Here is a 19,448-nt window from a genome sequence, read left to right on the forward strand (position 1 = left end):
GTCTTTTTCGCGTGTGCGAATTTTTTATCTTTATAAAACGGATACAAAAAGCTGGCAGAAAAAATTTCTTAAAGTAATGCAATTTTTCCGAATGATTTACTTTGTTATAAATTATCATTCTTCAATTATTGCTTCGGCACGCGAGGTCGCGGCATATCACTTATACGTGCGACCCGATTTTACAGGCACATTTTATCGCTTTTTATGCTAAAAATTGCTATATATCTCGTTAATTTTTCACCACGTTTGAATGTCGGATGCGTGCGTCATTCTCGTAATATTTACGTGATGTATGCTGCTCTGCAATTTGGCATGATTCGTTATTTTTCGATTTCGCAGTTATTTTACTATTTCATAATTTTGTAATTATTTTGTTTTAATCGTAGTATTTTGATGAGAAAATTAACCTTTGATTTTCTTTATATTTAATGTGTGTGTGTGTGTGTGTGTGTGTGTGTGTGTGTGTGTGTGTGTGTGTGTGTGTGTGTAAAACTACTTTTAAAATTAGAGACGATGAAATTAAATTATAAAATAAAAATTTTTCATAATTACTAATATAAAAAAGCTTTATTTTTAATTTTTTTTCTTTAATAATTACTTTTGAAACGTTTATTAGTTATGATTTTAACAACCGAATTGCAATAGCGATTTAGAGCTCACGAAGTTAGAGTAGCAAGAGAATTAATCAGCGTCGCGGAAAAGAGATGACAACATTTCGATGGATTCGACTATTGTTTTTTTTTTTTTTAAGAATGATGAATATCATTTACATAATAATTTATACTTATTTAATAGCTTCATACTTTAGTACTTTTTTAGTTAAATTGCACATCAGAATCATATTCGGCATCTTAAAAACTACAAAACATACCATTTTTACTTGCTTCCTTAAAATTCTGTATAAATACCAATGTTTATCAATGTCCATTCTTTAATTTTCAGATGCCTGTTTACGATGTCAGGCGGAAAGTAAGAAGGAAGTTTATGGCCGACAAGACTGCGTGGTCGTTTGGGGCGAGTGCAATCATTCGTTCCATTATTGCTGCATGTCACTTTGGGTTAAACAAAACAATCGTTGCCCACTGTGCCAGCAAGAATGGTCTATTCAACGAATGGGGAAGTAATTCATTGTCTGGGCCGAGTCTTGAATCTATTTCTTTTTTGATAGTAATAATTAAAGACATTTATATATCTCATTTATTATTATATAATAAAAAAACTAATTATTAATAAACACTTACGTAAAGTAATTAATAAATATTTCAGCTATGTAAAATACTTACGTATGTAAACGGTATGAATGCTTACGTATGTAAATACGCAATTATTTTGCAAAAGATTATAAAGTTATTGTTTTTATTTTTCTGTAAAAAAGTTGCTTTGTTTATTATTATTATTATATATATATATGTGTCTGTGTGTATATATATATATATATATATATACACACACACAGACACATAATTATCTAATGTAGCTTTAAATTTCTAACAATTTGAAATCCTAAGTTTTTTTATTAAGTTATTAAGTTTAAATTAAAGATCTATCTTCTTTGTTTTATGATGTTCTATTAATGATAATATAAAAAAAGTGATTAATAAACGATTAGAAAGATAATTAATAAACCTTACGATGAAGCATTAATTATAAAAAATTTTTTAAGTCGCTCTTTCATTCTTGTTTTTGAAAAAATTTTTATATAAAAAACCAGGAATGAACTGTATATAGATTTTTATTTCTTTAATTATTTAAACAGATCATCATGTTTTTATCAGTATTAATACAATGTTTAATTTCCAAGAAATAAGCGAATGAACGCTTTAGGAAACCTACATCAGTAACCTTTTTCTAAATTCATGTGTCTGATTTTGAAAATTTTAATTATTAAATTTTATAAAAAGAACAATCGTGTCATATAATGCAAAATTGTTTATCTGACATATGATGCTTATCATTCGTGAAATACTCGGAAGTGAAATTATAATGACGAAATATATCAAAGATCGCTTTAAAGATAATATCTCGCATCAAAGTACAAAGTACTCTCGTGTGAACTCGGTTTCAATGTTCGAGAGTAATGTACTCTGAAAACGTTGTTGTCAAACATTACGTAAAAGATATTATTTATCTTGCGTAGGCATCTTGCAGGGAACACATACAATAAGGTACTGACAACGTAAAATTATTATAAATACGCGATTAGATTTCTATGAGAGAATACTAAAAAATTATGGTCATAATTTATTACTTTCTATTAGTTTAATCAATTCCTTGTCTTCCTTTTTTTTCATTCAAAATGAGGATTAGAGAGAATAAAAACAGTAATTAAATTTCAACAAAAAATCTTTTATTTTGATAAAGTAATCGATAAATCAAACATAGGCAAGAGGAAAACGAAGCTTGCACACGACCTCAAAATATTTAGATTGATATTATATTCGTCGTCTTGCGATTTAAGTAATTGCGATGATACTTAAATTTTGTCAATGATATTCTATTTTGCCTGATGTAAAGGCTCCATATTTCCCAATATATCAAGTGCAATATGTATTTATTCTAAGAAATTTCAAGTGATAATTGAATTTTATATCCTTATTTATATTATATTCTTTTCGAAGTGTATATTCTTAATATTAAAAGCTTCGACTGCGCAGATAAAAATATAAATTACTATCGCTTTTTTCTCTTTATTTTTTTTCGAAGTTTTTAATCTTTACTTAATATTGAAAAAAGTCAAACAATACAAAAATACAATATCAAAAGTCTTGAAGAAACGATAAAAAGAAAAATAATCGCTGCACTAACCAGTTCACTGTAAGCAGCAACCAAAAAATATGTGGAATATTTAGATGTTTCTTAAGGCGCGTATCAGAAAAGTTAGACATCATTAATACAATCTATCAGTAATTTTGTCTGATAATAAGAATTTATGATTCGGGCGACAGAGTGACTATATGTTGATAGAAAGCGACGGGGTCAATGAGCTAGAAAAACATTCTGATCTTTCTTTCCGTTCCAATTTCGAATGTAGAATTGATTCTTTGGCTCATAATTACTTGTACAAATTTTTAGATGCGTGATTTGTAGCTACACGAATCGATAAGATCGTCGTAGAAGCTGTTATGTTTATCGATATAATTAATAATATTCATACTGTTATATAATTAAGAATATTCATTTCTATAATTTATCATAAAATGAATATATCTGTAGATACATCTGTCATTTAAACGCTAATTGTCAAATGTCAATTTAAGTACTAGAATTAAATTTTGAAAAGAAATAAATTCACATACATATTTTATAGTAGTTTTAATAATAATAATAATCACAATACGGCATAAATAATTAATGTTATTTTTTATAATAGCTTTTATAATACGTAAAATATAAAATTAGACGCCTGGGTTTTCTAAGATTTGGCCTCCTTTTTATAATGTTTTCGAATAAGTTCGCATGAGTTTTTCAAATTCAAATTTTCTTTTTATCTAGGTAAAAAGTGCAAATTTATTTTATATTCAAAGTTTTATCTTGATGCTTATCTTTGTTCCATTCACACATATTTTAATTTTATTCTTTTAAAAAGAAGAGAGCAACGTTCTAATTTTTTCCAAAAGATATGCGGAAGAATGAGAATCTCGATGTAACTCTAAGGATTTCCGTTCATGATATACTTCACACAATTTCAAAATTAAACGCAATTTTTATATGCATTATAATTTGAATTTACAAGATCATCTAAGATATTTTGGGTTTCGCGAAAGCTGAAGCAATATGAAAAACGTACGCTTCATACAACGTAACATGATGAAACGCGTTCACGTAGATGACGTCACATTAACCGCCCATCTTACTATCGGAGGCGTGTTCGTTCTGTCACGAAACCGAAATTCCGCAAGAAGTGCCAGGGGCCAAACACACGAATCTCTCTTCGTCTTCCAAGAACTTTCTAACCTAACCTAACCTAACCTAACTGGTCGTTATAGCTGATTATAGCTTCGAAGAAACGATAATGATAAGTATAATAACGACGAGGCTGTCTGTACTGGTGTCGTTTCGCCTTTCTACAATGTGATTGGTCGTGCCTCCGACGAGCCCCCACGTGACGACACGCGCGAACGAAACGGAGAATGCGAACGAAGACAAAACGAATGACGATGACCTTCGGACGATAATTCACAAATAGCGTTACGTGTGGTATAATTCGCATGAGCGCGCATAGCTGATTAGTGTCGCGCGATACATCGATAATTTTTATGCTGAGTCAAATATATTGTGCTTAGTCATTTAAAAGTATATGTAGATACATTCGGAGTAAGCAATTACTTATTAATGATAATTTTCGAAAATGCCTTACACTTTGAACAGATTGGTGCTCTCGACTTTAATTATATTAATTTTATTTTATGATTTTTTAAATATATTTTATAACTAAATTTATTTTATAAATGAATAATCCAATGTAAATTGTTTATATAATTTACTTTTAGGAAACACATTGTGTATGTGTGTGTGTATGTGTGTGGGCGTGGGCGTGTGTGTATGTGTAAAAAAGCGTTGTCTATTAAATAAAATTAATTCCAATTCGGAAATAAATTTAAATTTATGGTTAAGAAATTTAATTTATTCTAAAATTTTGTATATAGCTTTCTTAAAAATATATAAATATATCCTCAAGATTATTATCCTCAAGAAAAGTGTTTATCAAAATTTACTTAACAATAATTCAAGTTACCCGTGAGTAGTAGCAAAGAACATCGGTGATTCCGATTTCCAATGTGAGCGACTAGTTTGCGATTTCCGTGATACAATGGCTTGTGACTACAAAGGTCGAACGTGCGATTACGCTACTTATATATTTTTTTCCGAAAATCACTTCTTTATCCGCTACGGTAAAGAGATTTGCCTGAATGGGAGAGGTATCGATTCATTCTTACATAAAATCTTTTATATGTTATTTCTGTTCGTCATTAATATATTATTCTCCCAGATTCAAGGTCGCGCTGGTTATGCAAGCGGTAAATCGATCAATTCCTAACTTGTGTCGATATTGCTGTTGATTTGTGCGCAATATATTTTATCGCATAGTATCTCAATCACGATCATCTATAACTACGCGATGGGGGTCAAAGCATGATGCTATCGACACATCTTTATATATATATATATATATATATATATATATACAGGGAGTCCCAGAGCATACTGGTCACTGTTCATAAAAAGGTAGATGGGATCGAGATGAACATAAAAGTTCAATATTATTGTGGGTTTGGTCTGCTAATAATCGAGATATAAATTTTTTAAATTATGCGAATGAGAGCGCGCCTTGCGCGCCGAAGGAAGGGCTCGAGCCGCTCGAGCCATAGCACGGCCTACTGTCTCAAGCATTGGCTGCCGGCGGCGGCGGGGGGAAGAAGGAGAAGCGTGGCGTCGTCGCCGTTCCCACGTCTCGCCGCACCGCGCCTAAGCTCGCGTCGATGGCTGCTACGCATACTCGCGATTACATGACAAGATTATAAATTATTAATAAAAATATGACCAATTTAAATCGTAACAAACTTCTGTAAATAAGAAAGTCAAAACAGAGAAAGCGATGGAAACGTATGAATCCTGCAAATAATATAATATTTGCCGCATCAAATTCTCTTATCGTTTTTTATGAAATATTCAATTAACGAAGATTTATCACGATTGATTCTTTATACATTCTCCTTTCGTAACCATCTTATTAGAAAATTACAAAATGCACGAAATACTATCCCTAATATACACTCTTTGTAAAATAACACGATAGAAAAATATTCACGTTTGATCTAAGGACTTCAGGATAAATTATTCGATGCGACTTCTACGGTAATTATAGGTAATCAGAGATCAATGTTATGTCAAGTATCGTTAGTATGGTTAACTACAAAGGATTTTCTCTTGTATATGATAGAGAACTTCGAGTTTCTTCTATCGTTAATACATTATAAGTCACTGAAAATCTGTCGTAATTAATAATGCAATTAAAGGTAGAAGAAACTGTAAGTTTTCTATGGTTATAAAAGAAAATCCTTCGTTGTATTAACAATACATGATATTAAACATTAATTTTTAAGCATAATTATCGTAGCATCGCGCCTAAGCTATCGTGAAATCGTTACATCAAGAGGGAATATTTTTCAGTGTTATTACAAAGAGTGTAACATACTATGGATAAGTATTTCGCGCATTTTAGTATGACACCTCTCTCTCTCTCTCTCTCTCTCTCTCTCTCTCTCTCTCTCTCTCTTTCTCCCTCTTTCTTCCTCTTTCCCTCTCAAGCACTACGTAGGACACAAATACAATAAATATTACCACGTTTAACAACATTAGTTTGTACTATTCTACTTTCATTATGTGTGTAAATTGAATAAAATTTTAACAATTATCATTTCTTTATATTTTTAGTATTACACACAATCGAAAAAAAAATTATCAAAAATTATCACTAAAACTGCGATAAATAATCAGCACGATACTTTCTTTCTGAGTGTCGTATCGTGTTTAATGTTAAAAATGTTAAAAAATAGTAATCTTGTTAAAAAAATTTTATATGACATTTAATGAAACTCTAATAATATTGATTGGAACTGTTGTTGAAAATGACATTTATCGTGTTTCTGTAAATACTTTAGAGGGAAAGATATTCTGCTAACTTCGCAAAATACATCTTTTTATCTTTGTCTTTTTAATATAAAAATTGTAGCAACGTTCTGCTTTATTTAATTACACATAATGAAAGTAGAATAGTACAAACTAATGTTGTTAAACGTGGTAATATTTATTGTATTTGTGTACTACGTAGTGCTTGAGAGGGAAAGAGGAAGAAAGAGGGAGAAAGAGAGAGAGAGAGAGAGAGAGAGAGAGAGAGAGAGAGAGAGAGAGAGAGAGAGAGAGGTGTCATACTAAAATGCGCGAAATACTTATCCATAGTATGTTACACTCTTTGTAATAACACTGAAAAATATTCCCTCTTGATGTAACGATTTCACGATAGCTTAGGCGCGATGCTACGATAATTATGCTTAAAAATTAATGTTTAATATCATGTATTGTTAATACAACGAAGAATTTTCTTTTATAACCATAGAAAACTTACAGTTTCTTCTACCTTTAATTGCATTATTAATTACGACAGATTTTCAGTGACTTATAATGTATTAACGATAGAAGAAACTCGAAGTTCTCTATCATATACAAGAGAAAATCCTTTGTAGTTAACCATACTAACGATACTTGACATAACATTGATCTCTGATTACCTATAATTACCGTAGAAGTCGCATCGAATAATTTATCCTGAAGTCCTTAGATCAAACGTGAATATTTTTCTATCGTGTTATTTTACAAAGAGTGTATATTAGGGATAGTATTTCGTGCATTTTGTAATTTTCTAATAAGATGGTTACGAAAGGAGAATGTATAAAGAATCAATTGTGATAAATCTTCGTTAATTGAATATTTCATAAAAAACGATAAGAGAATTTGATGCGGCAAATATTATATTATTTGCAGGATTCATACGTTTCCATCGCTTTCTCTCTTTTGACTTTCTTATTTACAGAAGTTTATTACGATTTAAATTGGTCATATTTTTATTAATAATTTATAATCTTGTCATGTAATCGCGAGTATGCGTAGCAGCCATCGACGCGAGCTTAGGCGCGGTGCGGCGAGACGTGGGAACGGCGACGACGCCACGCTTCTCCTTCTTCCCCCCGCCGCCGCCGGCAGCCAATGCTTGAGACAGTAGGCCGTGCTATGGCTCGAGCGGCTCGAGCCCTTCCTTCGGCGCGCAAGGCGCGCTCTCATTCGCATAATTTAAAAAATTTATATCTCGATTATTAGCAGACCAAACCCACAATAATATTGAACTTTTATGTTCATCTCGATCCCATCTACCTTTTTATGAACAGTGACCAGTATGCTCTGGGACTCCCTGTATATATATATATATTATATTTGGACCTTGATCTTTTGCCCGAGTTTATTAGCCTTTTCAATTCTTTGATCATCGCAAATCAGTTGAACATTCTTCACGAGGATCAGCGCAGTTACCGGCCGGCTCGTATCTTGATATATAATTTTTATATCGCTGTAATTTTTAATTATAATTTGAAAATTTTTTTCTTTTATTTATAAATCTATAGCTACATCAAATTACTAGTACAGAATCAAAAGTACAGCAACAAAAATGAAAGAAAAAGAAAAATTACAGAGAAAATGTGCTTGTAATTGTATCGACGAATGTCAATCCTTTGTGATATACGTGTCATACATCCACATGTTATCACGTGCATAAGTATATTGTAATCATGCAAGATATTTTATAAGGCAAATTAAGTAAATTCTATAAAATTTTATGATTACAAGATTATGATTACTTACAGAATTTTTACTAATATTTTTGTATTTATATTCTTGATACAGTAGGTAGCGAGCCTTTAAACAATAGTGTACTTTGTGTAGACGAATGATCAGCTTCGCGCATCAAATGGCACATCGACGTTTTTTCAACATCACGTGACTATTGCTGTAGACTTAAATTGCTACACCGTTTAGTTTTTATCAGACCGGTTTTATCAGTATCGGTTAAGGCTCGGCAAAATCTTTCTGCGCCCACGATATGGCCGGGAACAGGAAAGCAGTCAAGTTAAACTTAGGCTTGATATCATTAAAACCGGTCCTGTATATACAAGATAACTTTCGCGAATACGAATAGAAGGGATGTTTAAAAGATAAGACACTTGCTAGATTGCACCACAATATTATAAATAGGTAACGCTCATAATCTTCTGTTAATTTTACATACGAGTAGATTTTACTTTAATTTTTTATTTAAAAACAGATTGTTTTATAATTTTGTTTTTATACAATAGTGTTATGTCTTTACACTTATAGGGAGCTATAGAGAAATATAGGAGCATAAGCTTAAGATACATAATTTTAAACTCTTAAAGGTACTCTTAAATATAAGATTTTTAATCTCATTTTTAATTTACTTAAAAGGGATTATGTATATTTTAAAATTTATTGAGTATATTTTTTAAGCATTTATTTGATTTTCGTGAAAAAAATCTAAAAAATTTAAGTCGAGACAGGTCATAACGGTCATAACAGAGTGCTACAATGTTTCTTATGCGATTTATATATGTATTTTTTAGTTTATTTAAATTGCGCACTGATACTTCAAGACTTTAAACACAATCATTTAAATTGAACCAGAATAGTAATATCACAATATTAAATTGATTATTAATTTAATAATACTAATGTATAAACTTATATAATATATCTCCCTTCTCCGAGTGTAAAGAATATATAAAAAATAAAAACACGTCTTTTAAGAAATAGCCCGAGGTACCTAGAATGTTTCACAGGGTGTTTGTAGTTCTTTTCTAAATCAAGATTTTAAAAAGTGATGGAAAAAATTTTTTACTTAATTTATCATGTTATTTGTCATTTTTTGAATTGTGTTTCGACAAATGCACTTGCAAAATATAACAGAACTTTTTAAAAATGGATTTATATATATTTATATATATTTTTAGTGCAAATCAATTTTTCTTATTCTCTATGTATAAAAACTGTTTAGATAAGGCAATCGAAAATTTTTTTAATTTGAGTTTTTTTTTTAGAAAATGTGTAAACATTTACATTTTGCACAGAAATTTATTCAGAAAATAATTTAAAAGAATTTATAAGAACTTTTTTTTTTAGAAAAGAACTATTAGAATTATTCTATAAAATATATCATTTTTTCGTATTTGTACTAAAATTCAACAATAGCTAATATTATTTCTATACGATAATAGTCATTATTACATTATGTTAACTTGATCGTTACTTAATTTAGCCTCAAATGTCACAAATATGAATGATTGCAAAAATAATAATATTAATTTATTAAAATTATCATTTGCGCGAAGTAATATAACGCTATCTCGTTTACATTCAAGAGATATGATATGACGAACATGGTCAGAAAGAGAATAAAACGTAGGCGAGGCTCCGATGAAAGGCGCTAAACTGGCTGACGCAAATCTTTTGAAACTTTTCGTACGTAGGAGAAAGGTCTTTTGTCTGTATTTACTCGTTTCCAACGCTTTAACATTAAACGCGTAGAGAAGGTGGAGCGGAAATTTGCAGAATTTGAGCTTACCTATTAATATTTTTCTAGCATTGTCATGGAAAAATATAAAAATGTTTTTTTTCTTCTCCTGACAAATGCGTAGGATAAAGAAAAAAGCAATATTATAGTTCGAGACTTTTTAAAGCATGATTTGACATTAAATTAATATGGAATTTAACCTAATTTTTGTACGGATAAATAAAATAGCGTAAAGTTCACAACGAGAGATGTCATCTATTTTAACTACATCTATATATAATTTAGATAGTAAAGTGTTTGGTAACCATTCTGTTTTAAGGTTCTGGCTACCTTCCAAGTTCTTTATTTCTTTTTACAGACCAAATTTTTTATTCTTTTACAGACTTTACGGCTTTTAACATCGACTTTTATTGATCTTTTAAAGTTGCGTTAAATTTTGGATCCTTAGTTATTTTATAAATATCTTGTATTTTAAAGGAAATTTCTTACATTTTTTCCTGATCATTTTGTTTTGATTCTTTTATATAAAATTACTCTTAGTACGATTTCAAAATTGCCACTAAGTTACTGATTAGTTGCTACTTAAAGTTGTCGTATTAATGCATCAATTTATTAACAATTGCGGATTTAAGTTGCATTTTGATAACAACATGTATCATAATGAAGTATATATATCAGCAACAAATGCAGTAGATTAGTTTCGGTTTAATATTTTTTTTTCATCTTTCGCATATAATATATTATATGACCGGACTGGACTGTTGCAAATAGGCAATATAAACGTATCCATTATAAGAGGCGTGTAATTTCGTTATCTGTAATATAACGTAATACTTGATAAGGTGAGTTAAATGGTTAATCTTATCAACTAAAACACACACATACTCACACACCGGCGTATTTTCCTTTCCCATTGGTTCTCCTTGAAGACGGCTAGTCAGCCGTCTCTCACGATCATGCACGTGACGAAGTCGAGCCTCCACGGAAGCGAGGTTCCTATTGGCCGTCGCGCTCCGTTTCTATATATCCTGTTAATAACCCGTCATTATTGCATCACAGACCATTGCTGACATTATGAACTTTTATACCGCCAGAATGTAGAAGGACACGCGCCACAGAAAATATGTTGTCTCAGGTAGAATATAGATGTTATAACGATATCATAAAAACATCATCATGACTTTATTTGTCACTTATGACGTCCAGTGTCTTTACGTTCTCTCTCGAGTTTGATATAAAAACAATCGTGACGACTTATTGAACATAAGTCCGATCAAAGTCCACTTTGAAGAAGAAAAGAAAAAGAATAACATACATAAGGATAGAAGCTTCAGGAAGTCCAAACGTGAAAACCTTCGTCAAATCCATTTGTTATCAGAAAGCGCTCGAGAGTACTCGTAGGGAGATAAAGATACGATTAAGCCCGAACTTGACATAGAGAGATTATCGAGAGAGATGCGAATTAGTCACATACGCAAAAATATTCGATGTGATTTATTCAAAGTGCTTCTAGCGGAGGGGCTTCTTGCGTGACGTGCAATGGCATATACATGATGAAATCTTCTGAACAACGTGCGTTGATTCACGTTATCACGCAACCGGGATAGTCTTCAGCAATTACGTAGTACTTTCCGGTAAAATGAGAATATTTCCACGCGCCCGTTTTGCGCTCTGGGCGAAAACCTCTTTACTCTAAAAAACAAAAAAGAAAAAATATATCGGATGATAGTCGGTTGATGTCCAGTTACCAACGTGTTACATTGGCGTAGCCGAGCTGATTCTGATGCATAAAAATTTTATGTAATAATATACTTTTGTAGGCAAGGTTGCGAAAAAAACGTATATAATAAGATGAAATTATTAGAGCGCGATTTCTTCTTCGTTTGCGATAGCGATTTGTTAACTTTTGGTATATAATCGCAATGTTCGGAATGTACAAAAATTTTGTAATACTAATAATTTTAATCACTGTTATTTTATTAAAATTTTAACTATCTGCAAATGATATTAATGAAATTACACCCCAGAGAGTACGTACTGTATAAAAGACATAAAAAAATATCTTAAGCATGCGTGTCAAATGTGACATTTTTTAATTTGGGTATATTCATTTGTACAGAAAGGAAATTAATATCAATTTGACAATCATTGTTTCATAACAAAAACATAATTTTTAAAAAATTTGATTATTCTTATTATTAAAAAAATTTTTTTTAATTTGATTATTTTTTAAATTTTAGTAAAATACATTTTTTAAATATTTTTTTAAGTTCTTTACTGAAGATATTATATTCTTGCTTATATGTAATAATCAAAGATTATTTGATAATAATTTTTTTCTGTGGTAACGGCGTAATTTTTACATTCCAGTAGTGAGAAGATAAAGTTCAGTCAATAGTTTTCTTTACTGATCAAGAATCCGTACTTATTTTTAAATTTTTTTCTTATTTTTTTATAGAAAACAGAATAAATTTATATATATATATATTTTAAATACTATTAAATTATAAAATAAAAGAATTAATAATTATATTAAGACTAATAAATTATAATTAGAAGTATAAAATCGCTCCCAATGATCGTTTATGTCAAAAACTAAGTTAACTATTTCTGGGTTAGTAACTATTTCTGGGTTAATGAATCATTCATACTTAATCGATAAATGGTAATAAGAATAATGCAAATAGAAATTTGCTGATAACATATTCATTTGTCAGCATTAGCAAAGAAACAATTTTAAACTTGTATTTAACAATATATGTATAAATTTATTGAAAATTTTTTTTATTAGTTACTTCTTCATATTTTTCTCTTTTTCCTTTTCTTACATATATATATTTATAATTATATAATTTTTATGTAAATATCTAATATAAAAATTGCTGGGATTGTAAATTTAAATGATCGATTATACAGAGTGTTTGCTTGTACAGACGATATTAAACATATGTATTTCTAATTTTTGATATAATTTTTATTTTTTAATATTTTGTAATTATATATATATATATATATATATATATATATATATAAAATTGCAAAATATACATCCATATAAAATATAAAAATATAAATAGACAGAAGTATTATAAATGAAGAAATATCGTCACGTGGAAAAAATTGAGTCTTGCTTAAGTATTTTAATTTTAGCTTCATAAGCGAAAACGACCTTGAGTCTTATGCAAGTTGTTTACGTATTGTTTATCAGATTAACAATAAATAAACCAACAGGAACAAACATTTTAAACGAAAAGATATTTGAAACAGTTCAATAAATTTATTATGCGTGTTTAGAAGATTTTTTTATCATTAGCTTTCTCTTCGCTTATTATAGTCAAAGCATTGTACCGTGTCTATTTTTATTTGTAACATTGTAATCGCATTAGATTCAGAAAGAATGTGTACACGATACCATATGGTTATGAAAAAAAGAGTTGTTTCTGATTGGTGCTTGGTGATGCGATTAAATAAAATCTCTCTACGTGCAGATTACTTTGCGTAAGACTAATAAGTGGCGCCAATGGGACCAGTCAGAACGCGAAGGTCATTTCGGTCAAGCAGGGGCTCGTCACGTTCGACCAATCAGCAATCGCCGCCGTGGAACGCCTTCTAGTCAAGAATGTGCTGACTCGCATGGTAACAGCGAATCGCACGTGACTACGTGAGTAGAGTCAATAAGAATTCCTTTGACGTTGGATTGCATCAAAGACTTGGCCTAAAGTATTTTAATCAAGAAGGCATGTGAAAAAATGCACATGATCATAATAATAAAGAAAATAAAAAAATAAAAATGAGCGAATTATAGTATACAGTAATTATAATACAGAAATTTATTTATTAAAAGTATATATTATAGAATTATAACTTTGATATTAATATAAATTAGAATTTAAAAATCGTTTAGATTTCTTTTTAGTTAAAATTTTTTTAAATTAAGGTAATCATTATTTATGTAAAGCAGACAAATTAATATTTAATTAAAATATTCTTTTCGAAAGGAATAAAATATGCTAAGGTGAATTCCTTTCTGTTCTGCATTCGGTATTTAGTTTTACGTTATTACGTTTATAATCTTAGCAACATAAATATTTAGAAATTATTTGTTAATTTTTATTATTTATTTTTTATTTTACCGTCATTATTTTCAATGTAGTATCATATTTATTGTGAAAATATTGCACAATAATAACATCATACATTGAAAATTTTGCAATAATTGCGCTAACATGATATAATACAGTAATCTTGTCAGAATAAAATTTCTACATAATATTTGCCAAAAATTAGATAAAGTTTGAAGTAATATCAATATTTTACAATTATGTTGAATATTATTTAATTATTTATTTAAAATATTGTCATGCTGAATGTACAATATTTTACGTTGCAATATTTTTACATTATAATTTAGAAATAATTATAAATTTTTGTGAATATGTAAATGAATTAATTATATTTTTAAACATTTTTTAAATATATAATATGGCACAATTTCTTTTAATTATTTGAATAATTCCTTTTTAAATTTAAATTTCGTAAATATATCACTCAGACAAGATTTTGTCAGAATACTATTTCGAAATTAATTGAATTGATATTTCACAATTATCAATATTTTTCATTAATACTTGTACATCTCTCTATTTTTGTAAATATATTTATATAATTTCAGATTATAATTTTTAAGATTTTGTCAGATAATTTATTAAATGTTATTCTATTGTGATATATTTAAATGTATCAAGAAATAATCAGAAAATTTAAAATATAGTAATGTATAATAATTAATTCTTATTAAATTTTTATAGGAGAAAAAGGGAAAGTATTTTTTAACTTTTTAAATATTTGGTAAAATTTATTTAAATGTTTAATTGAAAAAACGTAACACGCACATATTTAAAATAAAATAATTTAGGAGGATATATCTTTTTTCTAAGTTTTACAATCTCAATTAAAAATTGTTTTGATCATATCATTTAGCATTTTTGCAGGTTGTTAATAGTTCTGAGGTTATAGCTTTCTAAGAAACTAATTCTTTTTCATATTACTTTTTGTGTTTAAAGATTTCATAAAATTTCAAACATTTCTTTTCATTAATGTAATTAAAAGAGAGTGTTTTTTCTCACACAATATTTTCGATATAATTATTTTCAATCAAAGAACTGTTGACAAAGAGAGCAAGCCAACCGGGATATGCATGTTCTTTTCTAAAAATTGGGCCGTACTTTCCCCTTGATGGCTCGATCCAATTATATTATAGAACTCAATGGTTCGTATCAGTAACCTGTAATGTTTTACTGTACGATAATCAGTTACTGGTAATACTTTTCAGTTGATGTTCAGTTTGAATGATAATGATCAGTTCTTTTATCAGTAAAACTGTTGGAATATGTACTGATTGAACATCTATTAGTTATCTATCAATTAATGCCCAGTTTTTCATCAATTTTTTGAAAATTTTTTCCATAAATCTTATATTCTTATTTCGTATTAACAGAAATTTAATATTAAAGATCATTTATATTTGAAATTGCTTTGTTTGAATAATTATCGTATATTTCTATATTGTTTTATTCGTATCAAATGCATATATAAATATTTTAAAAAATATTTAAAACATTTTTTTAATTTTAAATATTTGTTATAATTACAAATACATAATAAATTTTAATATTTTTAAATAATTTTTTTGCATAAGTATTATGTCAGGAATTAGGTATAATGTACTAAAAGTTTGCTGAAAACATTAAAAATATTAAAGTTAGTGTTTTTGTAAATAAATGTTTTATTATGCAATAAATGTACAATATATATGTAAAATAATCCTGCACATATACATATATGCAATAATCTATTTTTGGGTACTACACATAGTTTTAAATTTGCCAACATATTTAGATAGATCACACTACAGAAAATTCGATTTTTTATTATATACAGAATAATTGTGAATCCATAACATAATGTAAAATATAATAAATTTTCTACTAGCTTTCTTATAACATTATAAGTTAGTTACTTATGTATATGGCGAGTGTGGTCGGACAGATCTGTTTGACACTAACTGCAGATAATAAACTGTTTTAAACATACATCTTCAAAGGAAAGCTATTATTTAGCCACTTTCATAATCTATAAATAAATTTAATATATCACATATTTCTTTCAATTAGTTGTCAAAAAAATTGCGTGGCTAAAAGTATAATACCAATAGTTTGAGGCACAGATATATCAAATGTATAATAATGTTTTCTAATGTACGTTTTTAAATTAAATTGTAATAGAAGCTGTAAGATTTACAAATTTTAAGTTAAATTACGCAATAATCTTGATTGTACAAAAATATAATATGATAAAAATATAAATCTTAGATGGGTACATAAGTTATTATTATAAAAGAATTACGATTTCGCCTTTTTCGCCATTTCTGATCTCTTTTTTTACATACATTAACGATATATCTAAAAGTATAGTAAATTTCTTATCAAAATTAAGCATTTTTGCAAAACACTTCCATATATATATATATATATATATATATATATATATATGTATGTATGTATATGGATCTACTTACAACACATTTCACATCCAATCTAGTTACTTGTCTTTTAACATAATATAACCCTGTTTAAATATAAAATTGATTTAAAATTTAAATGATAACCTATACGTACAGCAGCTCAATTACATGATTTAATAAATTTAATTTATCGAGCATTATGAAAATGCATATTTCAATATATAATATATTCAGTATAATGTAAGTTAATTTTGGACATATTTTTATTATTTTGTCTATGTCTTTTACTATATTTTTATTATTACTTTTTATTTCTATCATTTAAATATTTATTAATTTATTACGTAAAGTGAACATTATGATGTTGTAAATAACTATATCATTTATATCGTTCATAATAAAATATCACATATCTTTCGTTAAGAATACTATTTCATCAACTGTGACAATCTGTTACAATAATATACAGATATCTATGTAGTTCCAAATTTTCAAGTATAAAATTATTATTGAATAAGATATTATGTATATATCATCTGTGTAATATTTAAATATATCAGATGTATTATTTGTAATGCAAAAGGCAATGTTATTAATTTTTGTTTTAGCGATCTTATATTCATATAAGTTATAATGAGTAATAATTCATATGAGTTGTTTTTGTCAATATATTTTCATCCGTAAATGTTACGAAAAATGCGCCTGGAAAGTAATGCAACATGATTATTTTCTCTCAATTAACCTTACTCGACAAAATAATATTTTAAGCAAATAACGACTACACTAACCAGCAAGAGAATAATTTCGGTTGCACATAAGCGAGCAAAGTGAGGAGAGTGTAACGAATTGGTAAGCTGCACAAGAAGTAGGACGGGGTGATGGGGAATTTTCCTGAATAAATTTTCGTCCGCTGTGAGGTTTTATTTTCTCGCTGACTAGAGTATATGTATATACAATAACAACAAATAATAATCATAATAATAATAGTAGTAGTAATATTTTTATTACAGACATTCAAACCTGATATTTTATAAGATTGACAAGTGTACACAAAAGTAAGAAAAAATACTGTATACGATACCTATATAAGATACTGTATATAAATATATAAGATGTATATGAGGCATTAGCAATACTGTAGTTGTGATACTTGATGTAATAAAATAAAAGAAAGAATATAATGACAAAAAAGTATAATAAGAATTTATAGAAATCCCAGAAAATATGAAAAATGGGATATAGTGCACAGAGGGGTAGTTGAAACTAAAAGAAACTACGAAAGGAAGATATGATATTTAAAAGTAACGAAAAAATGAGATATAGTGCGTAGAGGGGCAGCTGAAACTAAAAGAAACTACGAGAGGAGGATATAATATTTAAAAGTAACGAATTAAAATATTTAATTGCAGTATAGCAGATCATGACAAATTTCATAAATTGAGTAGAATAATACGCTGTGAGCACCTACAATGCTAGAGTAAAAAGTTCAAAGTTTTAGTGAAAAAGAATGTATATTTCAATATGTGTAGTGACCATAGATGAATTACAGATGACATAATTATAGACGATGTAATATAACTGTATTGCATGTATAAACGATAGACTCACACATTAAGAACAAACACGTCATTTTTTAATTATAATTTAGTAAATCGTGATGGAAAAGTTACTTTTTAAAAATAACTAGTTACCATTACTCCTCAAAAAAGTAACTAGTTACTTTCACAGTTATTTAAAAAGTAAAGGTTCTCTTTCCGTTACTTTTTTAATGCTAGAAGATTAAATAAAAAATTTTTGCGAGATTTTTTAATTTAAAATATTGACAAAAAGATTATATTTTAAATTTGCAAAATCAAAAAAAATTTAAAGCAAAATTTTTAAATACATAAATGTAAATTAAAAATTTTTGTTATTTAAGAAAGCAAGTTAAAAGGCCGATTTTGATTGCCAAAGATGTAAATAAGAGAAATACTGTTTTATGTATATTTTGATCTCTTATAATATGCAAACATCAAAACACGCTAGTAATATATTGAACTGCATTCTTCTTACAAAATACAATTTAACAATCAAGTTAATTATCAAGTGTATTTATATTTTAGGTTTTATAAATTAGAGTAAGTTAGCTAAGAAAATATAATTTTTTCTAATCCTGAGAAAAACGATAACGATTCTACTACTATTATTACTACTTTTATTAACAGTACTATTATTATTACCATTACTACTATATTATTACCACTACTACTACTGATGCTATTATTACTATTATTATTACTATTATTAAACTGTGGAAAAATTGTTACATTACTTTCTGGACATTCTTCGTAATACCGCTGCTAAGTTATTTCAACGTTAATTTCAGGTAACAATTAATGTATATATCCCAGTCTTTAAAGTTCTAAACATGATCGAATGTTAATCTGTTTTAGTAAAATAAAAATACAATATTACAAAAGTTCACAGTGGGATGCATATATGTATATATATATATATATATACACACACACACACGCACACGCACGCACACGCACACACACACACACCCACACACAATTATTTAAAAAAATAAAATTAAGTACATTGATTAAGTTATTTTAAATATGGCTTTCAATAAATTTAGCAAGATAATAATGAAAAAATATTGCATAAGTGAAACATTTTATACATATAAGTATGTAGTAATGGATATTCGAATTTTTCTCCCTTTTTTTTGGAAACTGATTATATAAAAATCCGAATTAAATAAATTAAAATTCGTATATCATTAAAAAAAAAATTTATAGA

The 19,448-nt window shown here is 28.1% G+C and overlaps 1 protein-coding gene across 3 annotated transcripts in view; it reads left to right on the top strand.

The window, feature by feature from the left end:
* Window positions 1-19,448, top strand: part of LOC105828970 (RING-box protein 2) — a 70,057-nt gene that overhangs the window by 49,248 nt on the left and 1,361 nt on the right. Inside the window, exons 2-3 of one of the 3 annotated variants that reach the window (XR_004962722.1) lie at window positions 943-1,167; window positions 13,627-13,799. Coding sequence is in view for 2 of the 3 variants with exons in the window: in XM_036284885.1 (XP_036140778.1) it covers window positions 943-1,124 (182 nt within the window). In the remaining variant the exon portion in view is untranslated. Of the gene's footprint in view, window positions 1-942; window positions 1,622-13,626; window positions 13,916-19,448 lie in introns of those variants that run through there. The other 2 variants (XM_036284885.1, XM_036284884.1) reach the window with 2 other exon arrangements.

Source organism: Monomorium pharaonis, chromosome 3, assembly GCF_013373865.1.
Source record: "Monomorium pharaonis isolate MP-MQ-018 chromosome 3, ASM1337386v2, whole genome shotgun sequence".
Taxonomy (NCBI): domain Eukaryota; kingdom Metazoa; phylum Arthropoda; class Insecta; order Hymenoptera; family Formicidae; genus Monomorium; species Monomorium pharaonis.